The sequence below is a fragment of the Micromys minutus genome (genome assembly GCF_963924665.1).
Source record: "Micromys minutus genome assembly, chromosome: X".
In the NCBI taxonomy this organism is placed as follows: Eukaryota; Metazoa; Chordata; class Mammalia; order Rodentia; family Muridae; genus Micromys; species Micromys minutus.
The window spans coordinates 19,224,476-19,251,705 of NC_137970.1; the positions used below are offsets into that span (position 1 = coordinate 19,224,476).

The window sequence follows — 27,230 nt, forward strand, 5'->3', positions numbered from 1 at the left end:
ACTCTCTCTTCCCCAGCAGCCACAAACTATCAATAGCTCCTCAGCTAGAGGTGGGGCTTTGTGAACCCCTCACCATCCTTAGTTGAATGTTCATTGGCTTCATCATGTTCAGGTAACTACAACTATTGTGAGTTCATGAGTGCAAGGGCCATGCATGTCCAGAAAGCAGCATTTGAGAAGCATTCCATTTCATCTTTCATCTTAAGATCTTTCTGACCTTTCTTCTGCCACACTCCCTGAGCCTTTGGAGGGTGGGTTTAATATGGGCTGAGCACTTGAAGTTACTTACTCTTCAATACTTGGAGTAAAAGTCTCTGCGTTAACTATTGCCTACAGCAATAAAAAAAAAAACTTCTGATAAAGGCTGAATGCAACACTAATCTATAGGTATAAATATTTAAAAGGCAGCTTAACAACATGACTTTCTCAGCCATGGGCTTTTGACCAGGTATACAATACCAGGCATCCAGGCATGAATTTCCTCCTGTGGACCAGTCCTCAAATCCAGTGAGGAAGCAGTTAGTTACCTCCATAATAATCATGCCACCATTGCATGGGGTTTGTATTGTAGCATGCCTGGATTCACAGCCGGGTAAGTCTGTTAATTACTTTTCTCCCCAAGTGACCTGCATAGCAGTTTCTGGCACTGTGAAAGCTAGCCATCACCGAGATATATTCTAGCTCCATTATAATTTGATTTCTCTGTGTCCTGTAACAAAAGTATATATATTCAGCAATGGGGTCTTAACCTAGGCAGTCATTGGCAACCAAAAAGGTAATATCTTGTACTGTATAAAGGGATGCTGGGGGCTCTTTGAATAATATTCTTAGTAATGTATTCCATGCACGACACTAAGATTTTTATTTAATGATCCATGTCTTCTGTGAGCATCGTTTTCCACTCATGCTAGGTACTAGGCATTTCTCTTCCATGAAATTTCTGTTTTTCAGATCTGTGCGCGTGCGCGCACACACACACACACACACACACACACACACACACACACACTTTGCATTGCTACTTTTTATTATAAAAGTAAGTTTATATTTAAGAAATTTGAGGTTTTATACTAGTATTATATATTCTATTCTCATACAGGAAATTGTTTTTTTTTTTTTTAATATTCTTTTAGTTGGATGCTATGGTAATTTTTTTTTTTATATGCAAACTCTTAGGTATATCTCACAGTCACTTCCTGATAATTGAAATCCTTAATCACTTTTGTGGATTTTCTGTTGTTACCAGTTTCTAATTCAAAAAATAGGTGCCAATTTATGCTTCTGTGTATCTCAAGTCTTCTTTATAGTAACAACATACCCTGGCCTCCATGTTGAGACTATGAGACTGTCGAAGTATATTAATTCTTCACATCAATAAGGAACTTTAATTCTTGGATTTTTATAACTACCAAACTGAAAGGAACATTAATGATAAATAACTGCCCTGATTTTTAAAATGCTGTTTGTTCGTATAATCCTGAATTGTTACTTGAGTTTCTGTAATTTTTTTATTTCTCTGTTAATGAGGTTCTGGGCTCTTGGTTTTGTTTTTGTTTTTGGTTTTTTGTTTGTTTTTGTTTTTGTTTTTTTTTTTTTTAATATAGCTCATGGATATGGGTTTCACAAGAGAACATGCCATGGAGGCACTGTTGAATACCAGTACAATGGAACAAGCAACAGAGTATCTTTTAACCCACCCTCCTCCAATCATAGGAGGAGTTGTTCGGGTGAGTTGACACGGAAGTATCTTAACATTTTACTGTATTACTTTGGCTGCTGAACTTTTTTTACCCATGTCCTTTGTCAATTCTTTATGTACTAACTCTTAAAGTTTCAGAATATACTGTTAGAGACTTCTATTCCCTACCCATGCTACCATTTCTTTTGTATATTATGTTTGCAGAGCCTTTTCTATACATTTCATTGTAATTTTCCCTATTGTCCTTGAAGTGGTACCCACATAAACCTTAGAGAGCAACATTCCCGGCTCATTTTCTTTCCTTATGAGGTGGGTTTGCTTATTTAGACTTCCTTGTTTGAGGATGTGTGTATTTATTGGATTCTCTGTTCTTACTCTAACTCTGTAGGATCTTAGCATGTCAGAAGAGGACCAGATGATGAGAGCAATTGCTATGTCTCTGGGACAGGATATTCCAATGGATCAAAGGGCAGAGTCACCTGAGGTAACTGATGTCTAGCATTCAAAAGTATCTTGGACCATTAATCTGTGTATTTCTATGAGTACTACATCTGTGTCATGCAATCAAAGTCAGGAGAGTGAAAAGTTGTTCATCTCAACCTTTTTGTCTACACTTGAGCTACCCTTTATCAACCAGAATAAAGCTGTAATGAAGTATTAATAATCATCAGTGTTAATGAAACCCAAAATATAGCTAGTAGTAACCAGTAGTCCAAACATTGCTATGTATTCCTGGGTAATGTTACTTATATTTATCACACTGGAAAAAAACTTTAGGTAGGGTATAAAAGTGAATTTTCTACAAAATGGTACATAGGACAACTTTGTTGGGTGCTCTTACTCTATGTTCCCTATCTTGTATTTTAATCTCTTTAGCTATTGTTATATTCATTACCATGCCCCTTTGTAATTTACAACTATTTGAGAATGTAGATGATAATCAACACTAGGTCAGGAACTTAATTTTTTTATCATTTTTGCTGGCATATATTATCCCACTTCCTTTTCTGCCTTTAGGAAGTTGCTTGCCGGAAGGAGGAAGAAGAACGTAAAGCTCGAGAAAAACAAGAAGAAGAAGAAGCTAAATGTCTAGAGAAGTTTCAAGATGCTGATCCATTGGAACAAGATGAGCTCCACACTTTCACAGATACAATGTTACCAGGCTGCTTCCATCTTCTTGATGAGTTGCCTGATACAGTGTACCGTGTTTGTGATCTTATCATGACAGCTATCAAACGTAATGGAGCTGACTATCGTGATATGATTCTGAAGCAAGTTGTCAACCAGGTAAGTTCTCAAAGTGCCAGAATCTGGGAGTATTTTGGGTTGTTTTTTGTTTTTTGTGGCTTTATTTGTTTGTTTGTTTGTTTTGTCATCTGTCAAAGCTTTATTTCTGAAAAGCCTTGCATTCTGCATGATATGATGTATTTTGGGTTTGAATTTTTTTGGTTGCAATCTTGCTCTACTTGATTTTCCCCAATTTATTTATTTATGTAGAATAAAAGTCTTATGTTTGAGCTAATTTATCTCTCATATATTAAGAAAATATTTGCGTTTTTTTTCTTCTGTATAAATTTTTGATGGATACCCAACCCAGTTTTGTTACTTTTTTTGTGTGTGTGTTTCTTTTCCCATTATACAATTAATATAGTCTAATTTCCATATAGCATTTATTTATATTTCTTTATAAATTTGTATCGTATTTATATGTTTTATAAATTCCTTTCATTTGGGTAAAATTTAAAAGAGGAAAGCTGTTTAGAGACAATTGAAACACAGGAATTTTTTGTTTGTTTGCTTTTTTTAAAAAATGACCCAATGTGGTGTGAGTATCATTTACAGGAATGTGTGTGATGGGTTACTTTATAGGAACAGAAAGCTGAACATGGATCATAGTTTGCAAAAACTGGAAACATGGATCACACTGCACTATATATACTAGGCTAGAAATTGTCCTTTTCAAGTCAAATGTCTGTTTCTTCTGGGCAGTTTTTAATAATTAGAAAGATAAATCTTAAGGAAAACTAGATATATATCTTCTACTTGAATGTGTGCTTAGACAAATTCAGGAAGGTAAAATTTTTATAGAGAAGGTCAATGCTATCTCTGTACTCATTTTAAGGAACTGAAGATTTTGAAAATTAAAACCGTGTTACTATTCTAACCTCATTGTAGTTAGTAAAGATTGGCAAAGCCTTTTGGAAGCTTTGTGTACCAGGAAAAGTTTCTTTTATATTCATGACCTTTGGTTTAGAATTTAGGCTTTCTGTAAGATAATTTAAGAATAGCTGGTATAGCAGGGTATAAAAGACAATTACTGCCAAGCCTGATTACCAAAGTACAGGCTTGAACCCACAGGGTACATATAAATGTAAAACTTAAAAGGTGTTCTGGATGATTGTTAATGATTATTCCTTCTTTTGAAACATTAAATCTCTACCATAAATAGATTGTTATTCTATTTTTCTGTAAATATTTTTAGATTGGAGGGAATATATTTAAGGTTATCTAATATTTGCGCATACTCTGGTTTCCTCTGTATGTACATGACTTGGCCATTTTTATGCCTATTTAGGTGTGGGAAGCTGCTGATGTATTGATCAAAGCTGCGCTTCCTCTAACAACAAGTGACACAAAAACAGTTTCAGAGTGGATCAGTCAGATGGCTACCCTGCCACAAGCCTCCAATTTGGCTACTAGAATCTTGCTTTTAACACTACTTTTTGAGGTAACGTAGATCCTTTGCCCCATGTATTTCACTTATTGAAGAATTACCCAGCACTTTGCAATACATTGAATTGGAAAGAAGTACAAATTCTTGTATTTCCTGTTTAGACTATAATATGTATAATGAAGTATGGGAGTAGAAAGAAGATTCTGACTTGGGAAAAGTTGAATAATGCAAGAATAGCTTTTTAAAACAAGCGTTGAGTCAGAAGATGATAGTCAGTTTCTGTTTTCATACTTAAGTATGTACATGTATAAAAGCTGTACACACCAGTCAGATATCATTCTAGAAGGGGATTTTGTTGTTGTTTAATTTTGGTTTTCCTTGAACGAGCCCTGTCTACCAGGCTGGCCTCGAACTCACCTGCTTCTTTAAAGAATTCACCTGCTTCTTTAACTTTCTAGCACTAGCGTTCAAGATGTATGTCACCACACATTTTATAATGCTTTGAGAATGGATACTAATTTGAAAGTAAAAAGCTGTAACATTGTAATACAAAGACAAGTCAGTTATAGGATCTCATTTAAGAATTACAGAATTCCCCCTTCTAGTTATTTTCATTTAAATAATTAAGATTGTGTTATGATTGTTTATTTTCATCATATATATATGTATATATACATATGTGTGTATACACAATGTTATTTTTCTAAATAACCATCTATTATTACTTAAAATGGTTTTCTGTTGAAAAGCAACACTTCAATAGTACTCATTAAGAATCAATATTATCTTAGTTTTCTTGGAATATTGTCATGCTTCCTTATTAATCAAAAACCATTCAATATAAATGTTATTAAGTCTGCACAGCCACTGAGTGGGAATGGTGGTGCTGCATGCCTTTAACCCTAGCACTTGGTATCCAGAGGCAGACAGATTTCTTGTGCTTGAGGCCAGCCCTACAGAGCTAATTCTAGGATAGCCATGGCTACATACAAAAACCCTGGCTTTAAAATCAAAAAGCATCAAGCATAGGTGACTATTAAGAAACCATTTATATATTAAGCACATTATTATGCCTGATGCTGTCTTGAACCATTACAAAGACCCAAAATGTAGATATAAATTCTTTTAACTCATGAGGAAACCAAAATATAAAAAACTGAAGTAACTTATGTGAGGTCACAAAGCTCAACCCATAGGTGATAGGAAAATGAATTTGCATTCAATTAGTTATGTAAATTTTAACCTTTGATTGTGTCTTTTTAAATCAGGAGTTGAAGCTACCTTGTGCCTGGGTAGTTGAATCAAGTGGCATTCTTAATGTTTTAATCAAGCTCTTAGAAGTGGTTCAACCCTGCCTGCAGGCTGCCAAAGAACAAAAGGAAGTTCAGACCCCAAAGTGAGTGGTTCTTCATCTATCCTGCTTTTACCTCTGTTTTTATTTGACACTTGGCCCTTGAGTTTAGGGCCTGAATCACTTTTTTGAAGCATATATAAAATAAATCAGTGTCAAAATATCTGAGATTTTCCCAATTGGTATAGTTTTCTGGCTTACACTAATTAAGTAATTTCTATTTAGGTGGATCACCCCAGTGTTGCTCCTTATTGATTTTTATGAAAAGACTGCCATCTCATCAAAGAGAAGAGCCCAAATGACTAAAGTATGTGAAGCACTGTGTCTGTGTATTTACATGGCCATTTCATTTGAAGCAAGAGTAGACCAGAAGAAAGTAAAGATCAGATGTAAAATCATCGCACCTAAGTGCAACTCTTGAGCAATTTCATTAGTTGGGTTTCTCTTTTAAATGAAGATGTCAAATTGTTGTTTTTGTTGTTATAACTTTGGCTTCGAAAAATATCAAGAAAAAAAACCATAGATATAGAAAACCCTCTTGGAGTATATTAAATGCCCAATATATTTTTTCCTGCATTGGTTTTAAATAGTTGTCTACTGGTAGCTGCTGATTATTTTGACAATAAAAGTTGCAGGAAATAAGATACTTTATGCATTTGCATTTTATTTAGTACCTACAGTCCAACAACAATAACTGGCGCTGGTTTGATGATCGCTCTGGGCGTTGGTGTAGTTACAGTGCTAGCAACAACAGCACCATTGATTCTGCCTGGAAATCTGGAGAAACAAGTGTAAGATTCACTGCAGGCCGAAGAAGATACACTGTCCAGTTCACTACAATGGTGCAGGTATTTGCTCAGCTTATAGTATAAACTTTATTGAAAAGAGGGTATGTCTTTTTTTTTTTTCAAACCCCACTTTTTCTAAATCAGTCCTTTCAGGTTAAAGGATAGGATGTGTACTTCTAAATCCAGCTTTGTTTTTCCTGAATTCTTAGGTTAATGAAGAAACCGGAAACCGACGCCCTGTGATGCTAACTCTCCTCAGGGTGCCACGACTGAGTAAGAATTCAAAAAGCAGCAATGGACAGGAACTAGAGAAGACACTGGAGGAAAGCAAGGAGACCGATATCAAACGTAAAGAAAATAAAGGCAATGGTATGGCCTTAACATTTTTTGGATCTCTTCTCACCCACCCCCTTTTGTTCTTCAAGTAGTTGCTGTTCCTATATATAGCCCAAATTGGTCTCAAATTCACAATCCTCTTACCTCAGTCATCCAAATAGTTGGAATGAGAGGTGTATACATTTTGTACCCTACATTAATTTTTAGTCCCTCCCTCTTTTAAAGTTTTAACTGTGTGAAAGTGTGGGTATGATTAATTGCATTCAGTGCCTTTGTAGGCCAGAACATTGTATCAAGTCCCCTTTGAACAGGACTTGTGGGAACTGAACTTGTTCATCTGCCATAGTCATTCATCTGTATATTATCTTATTCACAGAGCCATATCTCCAGCCCATCACTATGAATATATTAAAGTGTTTCCTTTAAATGTACTATGATTTACTCGGAACAAAAAGAGACAGATGGTCTTTTCCTATGCTCCTCACCTTTACTTCTGGTCATAGAATCGGGTGTGTTTTTTAGCCCAAGTGGAAGGAGAGGTATAAGATGAAATGTTTAACTGTATACACTTTTTATTTTTTCCAATTTGAAGATATCCCTTTAGCTCTAGAGAGTACAAACACTGAAAAAGAGACAAGCTTGGAAGAAACAAAAACTGGGGAGATCCTAATCCAAGGCCTGACAGAAGATATGGTGACCGTTCTAATCCGAGCCTGTGTGAGCATGCTGGGGGTCCCCGTGGACCCAGATACTTTGCATGCGACCCTTCGTCTCTGTTTGAGGCTCACCCGCGATCACAAATATGCGATGATGTTTGCAGAGCTGAAGAGTACACGAATGATCTTGAATTTGACCCAGAGCTCAGGTTTCAATGGGTTTACCCCCTTAGTCACCCTTCTCTTAAGACACATCATTGAGGATCCTTGCACTCTTCGTCATACAATGGAAAAGGTCTGTATTTTTTGAGTTTATGTCTGTCTTTATCTTGTGTTTCATTTTGTTTTGTTTTTTACTGTTCTTGGTCTATTGGGCACTGGTGGGCCTTTAAGAAATAACCACTGTAAAAGTCAGAAAATAGGCTCTTATGTTTTAGAATGAAATAAATATATCAGTGGAAAAAATAAATAATTAGAAAATACTTACATTAAGGAAACATTAAGAGATAAATATCTTAATCAGTAAATCTTATACTTCTTTCATATTTTGGTAGAATTTTCTATCTTCCTACTAAATCTTTTTCAGTAGTCATCATATAAATATTAGTAGACCTCACCTCAATCCCTATCTTTGAACATTGTTTTGTTTCACACATAGATAAACTAGCATTGTGGTGCTTGTTTTTAAGATCACAATGAATCAAAAGATGTATATTTTCACGTGCTTGACAGAAAAATGGTACAAGTCTGTATGTGTGTATATTAAATTTTTTTTAATTCTTTATTCAGGATGGTTTTGCCTCATGTCCATGTTTGAGGTCAATGTGGAAGAAATAGTTATATATAGATACAATCTGGGCTTTCAAAAACACAAATGCTTAAAATGCTAAGATTATATACAGAGGAGGCTTGGATAACAGGAACCTTTGATTTCAAGGTTCCTGTTATCCAAGCCTCAGCAGACAAAAGCTGGAGCAAAAGAAGCAATTGCAGCAGACAAAAACTGGAGCAAAAGAAGATCAGTGGCAAAATACATGATTGGCAAGGCTGCATCATTGTAAGGCAAATCTATAGTGCAGAGTAAGAAAACCTTTCATCTAGAAATTATTTTGTAAAAATAAACTTTGTGAAAATTTGTGGGTATGTGCATAAGAGTACAGTTCCCTCTAAGTCCAGTAGAATAGGTCAGGTCTCCTGGAGCTTGAATTATAGCCAGATGTAACCTGCTCATCTTGGGTTTTGGGAATTGAATTTAGTGTCTCTGTAAGAGACTCTAAATACTCTGTTGAGCAGTCTTTCCATTTCATTCCTTCATTTAAAAATTCTACGACTAAGGATTTGCCTCATACTAAATTAAACATCAGTTTTTCCAAAATGCCTAGAAAAAAGCATTTAACATTGTTTGTATTATTAAGGAAATACAAGTCTAATATCACGAAGTAAACAGTAGTAAATTGTAATCAAAAACTTCAGTATAACTGTCTAGATAAGCCATATCTTTAACAGTTACATATGCTATACTAGATATCATGATTAGTTTGTTAAAGTGCATTAAACACCAAAAGATTTTTTTTCACACAGGATACTATACATAAAGTGTGATGGCTCCTGTATCTGATTAATCTCAAAGTGATTGAACTAAGGCATGACGAACAAAAGTTCTATTTTGTTAAGTATTCGGAACTATTCTAGCTTAAAGTCACAACATTTGGGGAATCTAGAGCTGACATTTAAACATGGAATCTTTATGTCATCTGTGATTAGTATACCTCTAAATTAGTATATTTAGCATACCTCTAAATTACTAAATTGTGTATGAGACATTATTTTAATTGTAAAGCAGTTTGGAGACCAAGTGTATGGTTCTCTCAATTGTATTTTTAAGACACTTAAATTGGCAATGCTTTTTACTAGGTTGTTCGCTCAGCGGCTACAAGTGGAGCTGGAAGTACTACATCTGGTGTTGTATCTGGCAGCCTTGGCTCTCGGGAGATTAACTATATCCTTCGAGTCCTTGGACCAGCTGCATGCCGCAATCCAGACATATTCACAGAAGTAGCCAATTGCTGTATCCGAATTGCTCTTCCAGCTCCTCGAGGCTCAGGAACTGGTCAGTTTCTTTTGTTACTATTCTTTCAGAAAATTCTCTTTCGGCCGATACGGAGACATTGGTTAAACATTTGGCTTAGTAACTTCCCTAGGCCTTGCTACAGCTACCAAGGACTCATTCACTCAAGTCTTTGCCTATATCTTGATATGATAATAGAAATTCCTATAGTTGATGGTTTCTATGTAGCATGATCATTGAAAAACAATTATTTGCTTGGCTTATGGGATCCAGTTAGATGTTTATAGTGCTACCTGTATTCTTATTGCATTGAGAAAGTAATTTCATTAATATCAAATTGTAGAAATATTTTACAGAACAGCTAGCCTAAACCCATGGTTAATACGAACTAAAAGGAAAAAATAAAAGTATCACATTAGAAGAGGAAACTAGTGAGAATGGTCACTATCCCTTGGATTGGCCTCTGGATCTATTTCTAGGAGATACGGGGGGATGTATTAAGTTCCTCAGAAGTTTTTATAGACATTTAAAAGTTTATGAGATTGTTTAAAGTGATTATTTCTCCAGTTTACATATTATGCAATCCTTGTATGGATATTTTTTGTTAATGAGGTTTAGGTATCAGTGTTTTATTTTCTGACTTTGCTGTTTGATTTTGGCCTAGCTTCAGATGATGAATTTGAGAATCTTAGAATTAAAGGTCCTAATGCTGTACAGCTGGTAAAGACAACACCTTTGAAGCCTTCATCTCTGCCTGTCATTCCTGATACGATTAAGGAAGTTATCTATGATATGCTGAATGCTTTGGCTGCATACCATGCTCCAGAGGAAGGTATGTATCTGGCCACTTTGGAATTGGTGTTGTGAAGGATACATTCATTATCTTAAGGGTCATTTCAGCTAGCACATGGCTTTGTTAAGTCCTGGGCATGTATCAAAAGTGAATATGGTAGGGATGAGATAAAGGGCTGAGAAGGTGAGAGAACCTGCCATTCTTGTAGAGAACCTGGATTCAGTTTCCAGCATATACATTAGCCAGTTCACAACCCCTTGACTCTAGCTTCAGAGGTTCCAACACCCTGAGCTCTGCAGTCACCTGCATACATATGCACATACACATACACACATACATATATAAAAATAAATCTTTAAAAACATTTATGACAAGTAATGTAAATTATCGTAAAGTACAAAGGTCTGAAAATAATTGTGAGTCCTTAAGATTATATGCATAAATCTGTTTTGTTAATGGATCTTGAATGATGCTGATAAAGATTTTACCAAGTGTCTGTTGTTTGAGAAAATAATTTACCATAAATAGAAAGGTATGACCAAAGATTCACAATTTTTTAAAAGTTGTTCAATTTATGCAAAAAGTAAAAAGTATATTATTAGTGCTACATGACTTCTTTACTTTTCAGACCTCCACCCTAATCCTCATTTGCGTATGAGTGATTGAAAGATTATGTTTGAATTGCTTAGAACCCTAGGTTCTTATCAAGTATCATTACCCCATCGTCTAATCCCCTGTCCATACAATGATTTAGCTCTAATTGATGTATGTATACCATCCTCATATCTTACAAGACTTTTGCACTAAATATGTTTGGAGCTTAATAATGACACTTTAAGAATGTAAGAAGACTAATGAACTGCTTTGATCATAAGACTAATGTTGGAATAACAATCATGCTCTGTTAGTAATGACAGGCATACATTTTGTGAAATGCATTAACTGATACTGTGTAAGCATTATTAAGGGCATTTGCACAAAATTTGGTGGTTTACCATGCTACGTGCCTGCCTAGGCTATATTGTATATAACAATTTGTTCTACAGCATAATTACTACACTGGTGCTCTTAAGTGCAGTCCTAGAAACATTTTACTAATATTGTACAATTAAGGGACGATATTTTAATGTAGATGTTTGTTGATACTTTTCTAGCGGACAAATCTGATCCTAAACCTGGGGGAATGACCCAAGAAGTTGGCCAGCTCCTACAAGACATGGGTGACGATGTATACCAGCAGTACCGGTCACTTACTCGTCAAAGCAGTGACTTTGATACACAGTCAGGTTTTTCCTTAAATGTAAGTCAATTCCCCTACTTTCTCAGTATCTGGGGTTATCCAAAGGAAGCTTTAAAGGTATATGTTTTGTCAGAATAATGATTCATATCTTTAGTCCCAGCATACCAGAGACAGACACAAGCAGGTTTTTGTGAGTTCAAAGCCACCTTGGACTACATACTGAAAAACCCTGTTTAGAAAAAAAGTAATAATTTTAATATATGTTTGAATTATTTATTACTGAAAAATAAGGTATCTATCACATTACGTTTTTTGAATTGAGTTTTTTTTCTTTCATTTTCCTTGACTATTCTGGAAACTGATAGCTTTCTTTAGATTTTAGGGAGAATGCCATTGAAAGGTCAACTAAGAAGAATCTGCAGCATTCTCAGATAATAACTTTTAAAAGGAGTTTTACCAGAGGAAAACTCCTCCACTGTTGGTAGGGTTGTAAGCTGGTACAAACACTCTAAAAATCAGTTTGGTGGTTCCTCAGAATATTGGACATAGTCCTACCTGAAGACCCAGTTATTCTACTTCTGGGCATATACCCCAGAGATGCTCCAACATACAATAAGGACACATGCTTTACCATGTTCATAGCAGCCCTATTTATAATAGCCAGAAACTGGAAAGAACCCAGATTTCCTTCAGTAGATGAATGGATACAAAAATTGTGGTATATTTACAAAATGGAGTACTACTCAGCTATTAGAAACAATGACTCTGAAATTCCTAAGAAAATGGATGTATCTAGAGAATATCATCCTGAGTGAGATAACCTAGTCACAAACGAACAGACATAATATGCAGTCACTGATAATTAGATACTAACCCCAGAAAGCTCTGAACACCCCAGAAACAACTCACAGGCCATATGAAGCTCAAAAAAAAAAAAAAAAAAAAAAAAGGCCAAAATAAAAGCCTCAGTCCTTTTTAGGAAAAAAAATAAATGTATAGCACCCTCTCAGAATGTGGTGCACCTGGACCTTAAATCATTAATAATCCAAGAGCTAAGAATATAGCCTTGTGGCAATTTTTTGTATTCAAAGATCATTATGCTTAATCTGTACTCAACCAAGAAATCTGTTTCCATGTTACGTTCTGTCCTACATGTACTTTATGCTTATAGTAACCAGTGGGATTTCAATGCATGCTATCAAACCTCTAAAAGAATCAAGTACTGACAAAAGTATATTCGTACAATTTTATGCCAAAGTGCTTATAAAATCTTTACATGTATCTCTTTTAAATAAAGCTGTAAGAAAAATAAATAAATCTTTTCTTTAAAAAGAAAAAAAAGGAGTTTTAACACTTGTATTCATTACAGCTCACATTTATTCCTCTTCCAGAGTCAGGTCTTTGCTGCAGATGGTGCCCCTGCTGAAACTTCTACAACTGGAACCTCCCAAGGAGAGGGTAATAATTTGCTTTTTTGTATTATATGTTGCAAAGGTAACAAAGAAACTGGTTGTCACTGGACTACAGTAAAATAAGAGGTTTCAGCGTCATATTTATATTTACTCATCTAAGTGAGTATGAGCTGTGCCCGATGTTCTGCAGACACGGGCTACTGTAGTTAATAGAACTGTAATTTCTGTTTAACTCATTAATGGTTACTATGATGATGTTCTTTGGTTTTACTATTTGTACCAGTGTATATATTACTTTTGTTTGACTCCATGAGCTGGATTGTATTGGGAGTTTGTGCCATTTATGTGATTGTAGCCATATACTTTTTGTAGTTGATTTTTAAAAAACTTTCCAAAAAAAAAAAAAGAACTCTTTGGTTAATATATTAGCTCCAAGAGGTAAAAATGTGAGCAAGTAAGCCATCTTACCTCCCAGAGGACCTGAGTTAAGTTCTTAACATACACATCACTTAAAACCATTTGTAACTCTACTATCCAGGGATCTACCTGGTTGCCCTGACACTTGCACACACTCTCAAGTACTTGCCCCTAAATACATACTCACAAGTAAATATCTTTTTTTTTTTTTTTACTCAATCTTTGAAATAATAGCTTGTCAAGAAGCTTGCAGTTTAATGATTGAGAGCTCTAAGCCGTAGTTGTTCTTGTAGAGTACCCAAATTCTGTTCCCAGCAGTATTTGTGGTGGCTCACAGCTTTTTTGAGACTCTGCACTCATACACATAGTTACATACAATTAAAAATAATATAAGTAACATCTTTGCCCTTATTATGTGGCAGACTATATTGGGTACCTACAGTTAAAGAATTTTCTCTAATGAGAGAGACTGCAACAGTTGTTAACTAATGTAATGAACACACTTCTAGAAGGCACATATTTTCATGTTTCTAGCTAGCGCTTGAGTTGAATTACCTAAATGTGTACTAGGCAAGTATGTGAGAACAAAAGAAAGATGAATTATTTAGAGAATTTCTACTAATACGTTATTTCTTAGACATAAAATTGCATAAACATCGGGAAATAGGTGCATGAGTGGTTGATCCACGCCTCCAAACTATGTTTTATTCATATTCATCGTCTACAACTGGTCATAAGTGTTTGATTTGTACAAGTGGCCAAAAGTGGAGACACACTGTCTTCTTTCTACCTGTGACTTGATTTTTAATGTTATTCCAGTGTAAAATTGAGAAGTGTTTGCCTGTTTTCTTAGGAGCTTCAACTCCAGAGGAGACTCGAGAAGGAAAGAAGGATAAAGAAGGGGACCGGACTTCTGAGGAAGGCAAGCAGAAAGGCAAGGGCAGCAAACCTTTAATGCCTACCTCTACTATCCTTCGTCTTCTGGCAGAGTTGGTGAGGTCCTATGTTGGTATTGCTACCCTGATTGCAAACTACAGCTATACCGTGGGCCAGTCTGAGCTGATCAAAGAGGTAATATTTCCAGTTTTTTCTTCAGTGTTAAACTATTTGGTTACATCCTAGACTATGTTGGAAACTTATGAATGCCAAGTAATTGTTGAAAGAAAAGCTAGTCTTTTCCCCGTGGTGTGAAGCAATCAGAGATACTGTAGGAAAATCAGTTGATAATATCTTGTATCTTATTTGTTGATTTAATGGTTTTAGGTTTGTTGTTATTCATTTTGGGGGTTTTAGTTACTTGTTTGCATTTAAGTGGTTGTAATTTCTGGTATGAATATACGTATTTGTTTAATCTATTAATTTGAGTCATTTTTTCTGTTTTTCTATAAATAAACAAATGTATATCTCTTCGGTGATATATTCATAAGAGTATTATTGCTGAGCTCTAGAACATGAATTTATATAGCTTCAACAGATGGTAACTGAAGTTTACCACAGTATATATTCTAGTATTTTATGAGAGTTCTGGTTGTCTCACCTTATGCCATCACATGATATTTTAGTTTGTTACAGTTGGCTTGTTAGAGTTTTGTGGTGGGGGTTTGCATTTCCTTGTTCACCATATTTTCATGTTTTGTGGTTATTGAAGACCTAAGTTATCTGCTGGTTGCTTGGTGAGACTATTCTGTTCAAACTGGCCTTAAATTTCTGGACTTAGTCTTCCCACCTTTAGCCATCCTCAGGAATAGCTGAAACTGCTGGAATGCCAGTTAAACTTTAAGTGTTTCCTTACATTCCTTATATATTGTATATGTGAGCCCTTATCAATAGGTTTTTATTCATATAAGTTGCACTCCTAATTTATGGAACAAAACATTAACTATAAAGTGTATTGAATATCTTGCTTGTTACTTTCTCAAACTTCTTACAGGTGTGGCTAGGTGTTTTAAAAATACCAAAGATATCGTTGCATCCACTTCAGAGTTATTACTAAAAGTATCTCCTTAGAGTTAGATAAGAGATAGAGGTAAAGGCACACTCCTTAGGGCCAGATCTAAAATTGAAACCCATTTCATTATTCTAAACTAAGTGCTTTTTTGTGGTTACATTGCAACTCTTCTGAGATTGTACTAATAATCTAATATATGACATTACTAAGATTCAAGAAGTAGTTTTAGCTTTTTATTTTATTGGGAGTGATTTTTTTCCCAGTTCTTCAATCTCTAGTATCCTGAGGTATGTTCTATTTATTGATGTAAATTTGGCCTAAAATCATCGAAAGTGAGTTGAGTGACATTTACAGTGTTGTGCAGCTATCACTTCTTACTTCCAAAATCTGCCCGAAAAGTGCAACCTAATTTTTTTATAAAAACCAACAAAAATTATTGTAGAATAAAAGAAGGGTCTGTCTTAACTTATTTCCCATTATTGTTGAACCTTTATGGCATTTTTAGGGATTTCTATATTGAATTTTTTTTATTTGTGCCTTTGACTATGTTCTCTTTCTTTCATTCAGCTCCCAGTTTTCAGTACAAGGTATCAGGCACATTGCTAGTATCAAAATGAAATGTAGCATTTAAAAATGGATATTTGAGTCCTCTATCCTTGACTAAATTCTTGGTGCAAGCTACTTTTCTTTAGGTGTCAGATTATCCACCTATCAACTGGAGAAAATGCTTGATTTACTTCAGTTATCAGGCACATTGCTAGTATCAAAATGAAATGTAGCATTTAAAAATGGATATTTGAGTCCTCTATCCTTGACTAAATTCTTGGTGCAAGCTACTTTTCTTTAGGTGTCAGATTATCCACCTATCAACTGGAGAAAATGCTTGATTTACTTCAGTCTATTTTATTGGCTTGCTATAATAAACTCCATCAAAGTCACTCAAGATTTTGAGAATCCAGTGGCTGAAGAGAGGACTCAGTGGTTAAGAGCACCACTGACTGCTCTTCAAGAGGTCCCAGCAACCACATGGTGGCTCAAAATCATCTGTACTGAGATATGATACCCTCTTCTGGTGTGTCTGAAGATAACATTAAATAAATTTTTTTTTTAAAGAATTCAATGCGGTTACCACTCCCAGAATCCTAATACTCTAGAGGAACTTTCAGGCTAGCCTAGGATACATGACTCCCACTCATTTTTATTTTTATAAGAAATACCAAGTATTGTTCGGTGTGGTGGTACACATCTTTAATTGTAGCACTAGGGAGACTTAGTGGCCATAATCTAGATAGCAAGTACCAGGACAGCCAGAGCTACACTATGTGAGGTCACATCTCAAAAATAAAAAGTACAAAGCAGAATGACAGCTCCATGACTGCCTGTGCCATGTGGTGAGAAATAGATGAGATTTGGAAGCTTTATAAAGCTTTGTAAAGATTTCTAATTGGTTCACTACTTACCTACCTTGTACTTTGGATAATTTGAAAGAAAAAGTGTCTACTTTGCTGCTATATGTTTATTGTGGCTTAATTGCACTTGTGAGTAAATGTCACAATTAATGACTTTTCAGGACTGCAGTGTGCTAGCTTTTGTCTTGGACCACCTCCTCCCACACACCCAGAATGCAGAAGACAAGGACACACCTGCCCTGGCTCGACTGTTCCTTGCTAGTCTCGCTGCTGCGGGGAGTGGCACAGATGCCCAGGTGGCCCTAGTGAATGAAGTAAAGGCAGCTCTGGGGCGGGCACTTGCTATGGCTGAGAGTACAGAGAAACATGCCAGGTAAAGCCTGTAACTCTATGGTCTGAGGGGTTCCTTCAACTTGAGGAAGAGTTGTGTTCACACTACAACAGTGTACATAAAATGTCTGGTACCTGTCAACTGAAGTAGGTATGCAACTTAGAAATAAATCAAAGGGATATTTTCACTATATGCAGACACAAAATTGAGCAGGTTTTAAATTTTCTGTAGTGAACAAAATGTACTAACTCGAAAGGGGATTCTTTGTGTAGGTATTATTTCCAGAAGAAAATGCAAAAAGCATAAGAGGATTATCTAAGGCAAGTTAGGAAAGATATTTAAAATGGGCTGTATTCATTTAACAGAAGTATCAAACTTCTCTCCCAGACTTCAGGCAGTGATGTGTATCATCAGTACTATCATGGAGTCCTGCCCCTCCACCTCCAGCTTCTACAGTAGTGCCACAGCCAAGACTCAGCATAATGGCATGAACAACATCATTCGACTATTTTTGAAGAAGGGACTAGTCAATGACCTGGCCAGAGTACCCCACAGCCTAGACCTGTCCAGGTAAAGTAACGCCCTGTTCCAGGTGGTTTGTGAAAAATCTGCTACTCTTATAAGAAAGCATCAGAGTAGGTGAAAATTATGATGTGTGTACTAAAAATGGATAGATTTTTAATTGATTTAAAATTTTTTGATACTTTCTGAAATGGTGAATACTGCTTTTCTATAAAAGTCTTGCCTTTTAGATTTGGTGCAGTTGCTTTCTTGCAGTTTAGCTATGTCTGTTACTTTCTACTACAACAGTTTTAACCTGTCTTGGGTGATAGACACCCATGCTAGGGGTTTTGTTTTGTTTTTTTTTGTTGTTGTTTTTTTTTTTTTAACCTACCATTATTAATCCTTGTTAAGATTGACTACTAAGCCAGAACCTGCAACTCAGAAATTGTCTTGTTTCCATCTTTCAACCAAGTACTAGAATTACATGTATACATGTATCATGTACAACTATCCTATTCATTTTTTAATTATCTACAGTCTTTAAATAATTTAAATTTGGGTTAAGCTCAATAATAGCACTAACAGCACTCCCTAACAACACTACCTTTTTTTTTAAGAGGTTAAACTTTCAAACTCAGTCATGTAATGCTATAAATTCATACTTACATCTTGGTAGCACTTTTGCTCCTTGCTCCCATTTGTGTGTTGCTTTTCTGGAGCTCAATTCTTGGAAATTAATGTTTTAAAACATACTATTTAATCTCCAAATATTAAGCAAATATTTTCTAAAAATGAGACATTTATACCCCAATAGCTTGCCATATAACGCTTAATAATCATATTCTCTGATCTGTATTCACGTTTCCAGTTATTTTAATTGTGCCTTCAATAGCCCTAAGAGTATGTTTTAATCCAGGATCCGGTAAAGGTCATGCATGACATTTTGATGTCAAAGTCTGTTTCTCTAGGCAGGAATATATCTTGTGTGTACGAAGTACTGGGTTCATAGCATAAATCAGGGTTGATGGCAAAGAGTTATAGCCCCAGCACACAGAAGGAAGGAAAGGGCCCAAGAAGTCAATGCCCACCTGAGCTGCATGAAACACTGTCTCAAATCTATTGCTTTTCTTTGCATATTTGACAATGCTGAAGAATTCAGGGTAAAATATGTTACAGATTATCTTCTGAGTCTACCATTTATGTGAACATTCCAAGTTCAACATTTTAAGAAAAAGAATTTACTCTTCGCATTATTTTTGGATAGACATGTGGGTCAACTAGCCTTTAATAATTAAACAATCCTGCTTTTATATCCCTATCACTGTACAATATTCATCTTGCCTAGAGTCCTTCCCTTCAGTGTTCTTGTTTCTTAGTTTATATTCCTTTAAATTTTAAAAGCCTTCTGATATAATGATATCACAAGCTCATTTGTGGTGTCCATGAGCTTTGGTTCACTTTATTGTTGGTTGGTATCAGAGATTGCAGTCATATCTATAGAATCTACAGGACACCTGTAGTTTTAGTGGTGGTCTTCTTTGCCTCATGTATAAGATGTAGAAATGTTACATCTCTAACTGCAGATACTATGATATTTTCACTGAACTCTGTAAATTCTACCTTTTATACTTAAAAGTGATCATTGTGTTCTTAAGGACTAAAAGCTCGGTGTTTGTTAGCACACATCTATCTAAGATCCTATCACTTAGAATTTGAAAGGAGAATCAGAAGTTCACTGTCATTCTCCAATACATAGAGACTTTGACTGGCCTGAGCTAGCTATATGAGGCTGTCTTTTAAAAAAGGATTAAAGGGGGAGGGGACATGGGAGTGGGGCAGGGGAGAGGGATAACATCTCAAATGTAAATACAGAGTATCTAATTAAAAAATGAGAAAAAAATTAAAAATCAAAGACCAAAAAAAGGATTAAAGACAAAATAAAGGGGTTTGGAGATGTTTTTGTTTGGATAATTAGTTGGGTGGTTCTGATTTTTCTTGATAGTCTAAGAAGTGGTTTACTATTTGTATGTGGTCATCCAGAATTTATTCTGGCTTCTACTCAGATTTTTCATGTGCTTATCATAGCTTCATTAAATATGACATGGACTTTGCTTTACTGGGCTATATTCTTTGACAGTTTTAAAATCAAACAGTATTCTAAATCCCAAATTAAAGTTCTAGACTTTGTGCCCTTTTCTTTCTTAGTAGTTTCCATTATAAGAACCTTAGGGGTATACTAAAAAGATCAGCATCTAGGATTTTTATCCTTAGTTTTTTTTTGTATCTTTCTTTATCACAGTCCAAATATGGCCAACACAGTCAATGCTGCTCTAAAACCCTTGGAAACACTCTCCCGGATTGTAAACCAGCCTAGTAGCCTTTTTGGCAGCAAGAGTGCTTCTAGCAAGAGCAAGTCTGAGCAAGATGCCCAAGGAGCTTCTCAGGACTCAAGTAGCCATCAGCAAGATCCAGGTAGGGAATCAGAATGAATAGACTGGAGAACTGGATGGGTGGGAGATGTTGGTTATGGAATTAAGCTGTTTTGGCTTATTGTTGTTTCCCTGGGAACTTGCTGGCCTTGCTGATATCTGCCATAATGATGTGGAAATCTGCCCTACAAGGAAATCCTTCATATTGCAGTTTGGTTTGGCTATCCTCAGCCAAGTCTGAGAATTTGTAAACTTGCCTAAAGATGAGTCACTGTGTTCATTCTTGAGTCATTGTGTCCATGCTTGCCTCATGATGCCCAGCATATAAACACCCTTTGATTTATTATGCTGGTTGGTTGATTGTTTCAGGCGAGCCTGGGGAGGCAGAAGTGCAGGAGGAGGATCATGATGTCACTCAGACAGAGGTGGCAGATGGGGATATCATGGATGGGGAGGCTGAAACCGACTCAGTGGTGATTGCTGGGCAGCCTGAGGTGCTCAGTTCACAAGAGATGCAGGTAGGGAGGCAGATCATTCCAACATTCTTCTGTTGCGGCGCTGAACTAAACCCCCAAGTGTTGTGGGTGGGTGAGTACTTTTAGATCCTGCCTGCCTCAAAGCAGCCTTCAGAGGAGCACAGATATGCTTAGTAGATGCTCAACAAATTGTTTGAATTGTTTTTACTTAAAGTGTGGCTTGGGGCAGATCTGTAAAATCTGTACAGATCCCAATTAAACACAGATGGGATGTTAAAAACCTCTCCTGAGGCCTTCTGGTGCAGTGGCTCTGATCATTATTGAAAGCTACTTAGTGCCACCTTACGCCATACCACCAGATTTCACTGGTGTATTTAAATGCCAGTCTTTTGAAGTTTTTTTTTTTTTTTTTAAGCATGGTATGGTAATTTGGTAGCAATGGATAAGAAATTGTGCCTATGAACCTTAGCTGTTGGTTCTATAGCAATCTGCATGTATTCCTGGACTAACCTGGTGTCTGTTAACCAGGATGGACCCATTTGAAAGACAGTTGTGTGAATTTATTGGAAGCATGTGGTAGTCTCTATTAATAGCACCAAGTGTGTGGTTTCAATGTAACATCCTATCGAATATTATACAAACATATGCTTCTTTGTGTTTTTTTTTTTGTTGTTTTGTTTTGTTTTTTTTTGTTTTTTTAAGGATTTCAGTTTTAGCACAATGATAGACTTGTGTACATCCATGTGTATGTTCTATTTCTCTCCAGGTTGAGAATGAACTGGAGGACCTGATAGATGAGTTGCTTGAGAGGGATGGCGGATCTGGGAACAGTACAATTATAGGTGAGGAGCCCCAGAACTGAGTAAAGCCTCTTCCTTTGTCTCAGTCTCTCTTGGGAGGACCCTTTTTCTCATCATCTGCTTGCTCAGCTCTGCCTAAGGGCTCATAGCCAGCCTTGATTGCTGCTTGTCTTGTTGTTGATGATCTTAACAGAAAAGAAATTAACCAGCTGTCTACTGGCCTGTGATAGGTCTGAAGTGTTGTGTGTGTTGGGTGGTGGTGGGGTGACCATCAGTATAGATGATAACATCAGGCACATCAAAAGAGTGTTTATTCGTGGAGGCCTAGAAGAGGCTATAGGATGAGAAAATGCTTTTTCTTCAGTTCTTCAATGAAGTCCATGGGCTTTTTGCCTTTGTGTCTCAATAATGTAAAAAGAGTGGTCATTCCTTAAGGATGGCCCCTTTTAAGTCTCAAATGGAAAATGACAAGGTAACCAGCTGCCACTTTACTGTGAAGGTGTTTATGTTTTTATTTTACTGGTCAAGAAAACCAAAAAATAAATAAATAGGCATGTATTCTTAAAAGATACAAAGCTTTTTCACATCCATCGTACTGATTGTACAATTAGTGGGATTGGCAAGACAGATGTGATCGTTCCATTTTACAGATGAGGAAACTGAGACTCAGACAGGTAAAGTGACTGGCCAAGCTCATCTAGATAGTTGACAGCAGAGAATCGAGGTATTCTCCCTCATCGGAAAAAGAAAAAGGAAAAAAAAAACGTGGATATCTGTTAGGTGTACATAGCTACTTAGACGCACCCAGTCTGGAAAGGGAAGTCCTCTGTTGTTCAGTGAAGGCTCTGCTCTGTAACCTTCAGTGAGCAGAAGTGGAGAGGATGAATCACAAGAGGACGTGCTGATGGATGAAGCTCCTTCCAACCTCAGCCAAGCTTCCACCTTGCAGGCCAACCGAGAAGGTGAGAGTGCCGAGGCCAGAAAGGCCTCCCTTCTTGCCCTGCACGTCTGACAGACACTACACTAGGGTTTTCCTGGAGGCAGCTGCCCACATGTGCAGAATAAGGAAGCATCTGTCTGCATGCGCTGACATACACCATCCACTTTGTCCTCAGCCAGTTTTTCAAATAACGTTTTACTACTGCTTGCCCAAAGTTTGTCACTTCTTACTTGGTTCGCTTTCTTCTCACCCACCTGCTGTCATCGCTCCAGATTCCCTCTTATCAACAGGATGCAGTCAGTAGCAAAATAGGACTGGAAAGGCAAGGGGGCACCGACAGACTTGGCCAAGCCCTACATCGTGGCATCTCAAGCACCACCCTGGAGCCAGCTTCCACATTTCAGCAACCCTGCTCAGCGTGTCGATGCATTGATTGGCACTCTCAGGAAATCTGGGCTGGCTCACTAAGTCTGTACATCACCCTAGATCTGATTCTTCCTCTCTTAGAGTCAGATACCCCATCGCCTTCCCACTCAGTCTGCTGGCCTACACAGTGGCCTGTTTTCTAGCTACTCAGTATAGTCCTCCAATGTGCTCCCTTTGTTTTAGATTCCATGAATATCCTGGACCCTGAGGATGAGGAGGAGCACACTCAGGAAGAGGACAGCAGTGGCAGTAACGAGGATGAGGATGATAGTCAGGATGAAGAGGAGGAGGAGGAGGAAGATGAGGAAGATGATCAGGTGAGGGGGGACTGTGTTTGGGTTGGTTTAGATGACCTCTTCCATGGGAGCACAGAACTACAGAAAAACGGACAATCTGGGTTACTAGCTAGCCTCGTCGCCTCCCTCCCTCATGTGTTCATGTGGCCATGACGACCAGGCTTCAGAAAACACTTACCTCCAGCAATTCTCCATCTCGTATTTTCCCTTAAGGAGGATGATGAAGGTGAAGAAGGAGATGAAGATGATGACGACGATGGTTCTGAGATGGAATTGGATGAGGATTACCCTGATATGAACGCTTCTCCCTTGGTCCGATTTGAGCGCTTTGACCGGGAGGATGATCTCATCATTGAGTTTGACAACATGTTCTCCAGTGCTAGTAAGATACAGGGGCTCAGCTGGGTTTTTACCTATTGATTCTTATACCCTTCTCTAGGGTAAGCCAAGCAGAACTAAAGCAGCCATCAATCTAATAGAGGACACTACTTCTTTTACTGTCTTGACATCCTGGGTCAAGGGATGTCTGAATCCATCTCTCTGGATAGCATACATATCCTTGCAAGAAGGAATCTTACTATCTCCACCCACCTCAGTAAACAGGGAGCTCTTAGAGCCTGGACAACTTGATGTTTTGCTTGATTGAGAAAAAAATGAGACCAAGTCTGTCTACATGAGGCACCTGAATACACACTGCAGTGACAGGGCAATCAATAATAATTTGTAACGCTGGATCTCAAGGGTTTGGATGGACATCGCTGAGCCTGGCATTAGGGAGTGAATTTTACATATTCACTGTTCATCATGGATGCAACTGATCGGGAGAGAGAATGAATCTCTCCACTCCTTTCCTATCAACATCAACGTTCCTTTGTAGCGACAAGTTCTTAGCCTCAAGCTGTCTTCATGGGATAGGTCTTACCTCAAACCACAAGCATAATATAGCTAAAAACACTTTAACAGTTTTGGTCTGTTGTCTTGGCCATAATCTTTTACCTCTGAGCCTCAGTTTGTCACCTGTAAATGAAAAGCATGGAGAGAAAAACAAAATGAGCAGTAGATAATTTCAAGATACCTTCTATGATACTCTTAGAATTTTTGTGGTTTTCATCAACTTTCTTTATATTTGAGCCTTTGTCTGTTCAACAAAATGAATGAATATCTGAGATGTGCTTACCGGTCCTTGGTACTTGGATATGGTGGTAAAGGAAAACAGAGGAGTTTTGTAATCTTCTATAGTAACTTATGGTCTGTAAGGAATTATAAGTAAGGAGGCACCACATTGTAGTATGTTAATACACAGAGTAAAGTTATATCTAACCTGACCTGTTAGACTTTAGAAATAACATCTTGGGCTGAGAGCAAAAGAACAGGTGAGGAAGGGAAGCAGAGTCTTCTAGAACAAGGGGCTAGCATTTTCAGTGCCTAGAGGCATTGCTGTGGTTGAAAATGGGTTGGGGATTACATTGAGGTGGTAGCATAACCAATGGTTGTGTCAGAGACTGGATTAGGTGTGGGGATGAGGGAGAAAGGAGAAATCACATTTCCATGTGAGTAAGGCCCAGGAGACACCACAGTTCTACACATGAACAGCCATGAAAAAAATTTATTTTAGGGACTGACCCCTTTTGAATATTTTCCTTGCAGCAGATATTCCCCCATCCCCAGGAAATATCCCTACCACCCACCCATTGATGGTACGCCATGCAGATCACAGTTCCCTGACTCTGGGCAGTGGCTCTTCCACAACTCGTCTTACCCAAGGCATCGGTCGCAGTCAAAGAACCCTGAGACAGCTCACGGCCAATACAGGCCATACCATTCATGTTCACTACCCTGGAAATCGCCAGCCTAACCCTCCTCTCATACTCCAGAGGTGAGTTTGGGTTGAAGCAGAATCAATGAGAAGTTGAACTCAATGGAGCTTTTTAAGAATTTTCACTGAACTTCAGCATTGTCTTGACTATAAGGATAAACAGTCCCTCGCAAATAAGGTGTGTGACCCGTAGTAAGTGAAACAATTTTAAAATGAAAGAATAAATGTAAGTGACTTAAAAGTATGCAGCAGAAACATACCTAACATGGTGACTGATGTATGAAAGCTTCCTAGTAGTACTTAGGTGCTCAAGGATCTATAGAATAATACGCAGTTTAAGCTCAGTTATCAAACTGTTGTGGTAATAAAAATGGTAATAAAGATTTAGATGCAGCATGACAGTCTATTCATAATTCTATAAGTTTAATAGATCTACATGCTCAATCTTCTGGTATCAAGTTTCTGTGATCTTAAAAGTGAGAGTGGTTCCTTAACATTACTCTACAGGTTGCTTGGTCCCTCTGCTGCTGCTGACATTCTTCAGCTAAGCAGCAGCCTTCCCTTACAAAGCCGAGGCCGGGCCCGCCTCCTAGTGGGCAATGATGACGTCCATATCATCGCCAGGTCTGATGACGAGCTGCTGGATGACTTTTTTCATGACCAGAGTACAGCCACTAGCCAAGCAGGCAAGTTTATGCAATAAGGAGGATAGAGTTCTTCAGTTCTTGTTCAATCCTAAGGACAGTAGTATCTTTCCTGGAAAAACTATATTTTATAGGAGCCAAAACCACTTAGTGACTTAGCCAAGGGCAACAACTATTTATTGACTCTGGGTACCTATTACACAGCAAAACTTGTGACAGATCATGGGTACTTTTAGGAAAGTGCTGCAATATTTAGGTCAATCAACACTTCATAAAGCCAAGAGTTTCGTTTCACTTTGTTCTCCTATAGGAACCCTGTCTAGCATCCCAACAGCTCTGACACGATGGACAGAGGAATGCAAAGTTCTTGATGCCGAGAGTATGCATGACTGTGTTTCAGGTCTGTGGCAACTTGAATGAATATCAGTGTAGTAATGGGCCTTTCAGTGCTAGAATGAGTGTGCAGAGTTGTTTTTTTTTTTTTTTTTCTTTTTTCTTTTTTTGATTCTTTGGTTGTTAGCTCTGCCTCTATTATCCTCAATCTTTCCAAAGCAGCCTTTGATCTTTACCTTTTTCTTGTAGTGGTTAAAGTGCCCATTGTCAATCACCTGGAATTCTTGAGAGATGAGGAGCTAGAAGAGAGAAGGGAGAAACGCAGGAAACAACTGGCTGAGGAAGAAACAAAAATAATAGACAAAGGCAAAGAAGACAAGGAGAACAGAGATAAGAGTGCACAGGTGACTCTAAAGGGCTTACGAGATGAATCATTTTGTTTTTATTAGGGTTTTGCCATGCTCATAGTACTAAACCACTCAAAAATTCTATAACATTACATTGAACTTTGAAGATTGTTCATTTCCAGATTGACTATTCATCTGGATTTTAGGCAAAAATTAAAAAAATCAAACCCAGAGATAAATTATCTTACTGGGGAAATGTGAACCAAAATGGTTCATTACACAATAGTTCTTCTTTGTAGTCTATCTCTCTGAGGCCTCAAGGTAGACCCTCACTCAGCCCACATTCTCGGTTCTGACTTGCATTTCACAGTGGACTTCCAGAAAATTTTCCCACCCTGAAATCTATTACCATACAACTAATGTATATGCATAAAAGCTAATAGCAATACACAAAAAAGAATGGAACAGAAGGCTGTAGTATATCCCATTCAGCAATTAGGATATTAGGTAATTTTTTTCTTTATTTTTTTTTTGGAAGGTTCATAATTTTATTACTGGACAAACATCCCAATTTATAAAAAACAAGTCTTCAGGTTAAAATGTTAAAATCCATCTGGTAGGACTGATCGATGACCACAGTTCAGCATAAGCCCTCAGTCTTGCCATGTGTGAATCCTCACAGGCCCAGCTTCATTCTCCTCCAGTGTCTTCTCTTAGAGTTGTACCTGATTTTGTTACCAGTTTTTGTTACCATAGGACAATTTTGCTTTTCTTTCTTGGCCAGGAATCCCTTGATTCTGAAAGTCTTGTGGGATGACATGGCGAGGTTTTCAGGTATAGCGCACATGATGGCAGAGGAAAGAGCTCTTTATTTTCTTTACATACCAATCAAAGGTTCACTTCCCTCCTCTCTTCCCAGCCCTTCCTTTTCACATCCCCTCCCCTTATCCCTTTCTCCTCAGAGAATGGGAGGCCGCTAATGAATACAGCCCACTTTGGTATATCATTGCAGTAGGACTAGATGCATCTTTTATTGAAGCTAGAAAAGGCAGTCTAGTTAGGGGAAGATTCCAAAGGCAGGCAACAGAATAAGGAAC

General features: G+C 37.3%; 1 protein-coding gene across 12 annotated transcripts in view; it reads left to right on the plus strand.

The window, feature by feature from the left end:
* Positions 1-27,230, plus strand: part of HUWE1 (HECT, UBA and WWE domain containing E3 ubiquitin protein ligase 1) — a 127,375-nt gene that overhangs the window by 76,862 nt on the left and 23,283 nt on the right. For 10 of the 12 annotated variants that reach the window (XM_080910429.1, XM_080910436.1, XM_080910439.1 and 7 more), the window contains 26 exons: positions 1,605-1,727; positions 2,088-2,183; positions 2,717-2,986; positions 4,275-4,427; positions 5,642-5,769; positions 5,950-6,031; positions 6,396-6,572; positions 6,722-6,881; positions 7,441-7,799; positions 9,419-9,614; positions 10,237-10,404; positions 11,520-11,665; positions 12,997-13,063; positions 14,288-14,505; positions 16,953-17,164; positions 17,510-17,692; positions 19,926-20,098; positions 20,425-20,573; positions 21,298-21,373; positions 22,195-22,293; positions 22,881-23,014; positions 23,207-23,375; positions 24,641-24,869; positions 25,317-25,495; positions 25,764-25,853; positions 26,036-26,190. In XM_080910429.1, coding sequence (XP_080766555.1) covers positions 1,605-1,727; positions 2,088-2,183; positions 2,717-2,986; positions 4,275-4,427; positions 5,642-5,769; positions 5,950-6,031; positions 6,396-6,572; positions 6,722-6,881; positions 7,441-7,799; positions 9,419-9,614; positions 10,237-10,404; positions 11,520-11,665; positions 12,997-13,063; positions 14,288-14,505; positions 16,953-17,164; positions 17,510-17,692; positions 19,926-20,098; positions 20,425-20,573; positions 21,298-21,373; positions 22,195-22,293; positions 22,881-23,014; positions 23,207-23,375; positions 24,641-24,869; positions 25,317-25,495; positions 25,764-25,853; positions 26,036-26,190 — 4,191 coding nt within the window. The remainder of the gene's footprint in view (positions 1-1,604; positions 1,728-2,087; positions 2,184-2,716; positions 2,987-4,274; positions 4,428-5,641; positions 5,770-5,949; positions 6,032-6,395; positions 6,573-6,721; positions 6,882-7,440; positions 7,800-9,418; positions 9,615-10,236; positions 10,405-11,519; positions 11,666-12,996; positions 13,064-14,287; positions 14,506-16,952; positions 17,165-17,509; positions 17,693-19,925; positions 20,099-20,424; positions 20,574-21,297; positions 21,374-22,194; positions 22,294-22,880; positions 23,015-23,206; positions 23,376-24,640; positions 24,870-25,316; positions 25,496-25,763; positions 25,854-26,035; positions 26,191-27,230) is intronic. The other 2 variants (XM_080910430.1, XM_080910437.1) reach the window with 2 other exon arrangements.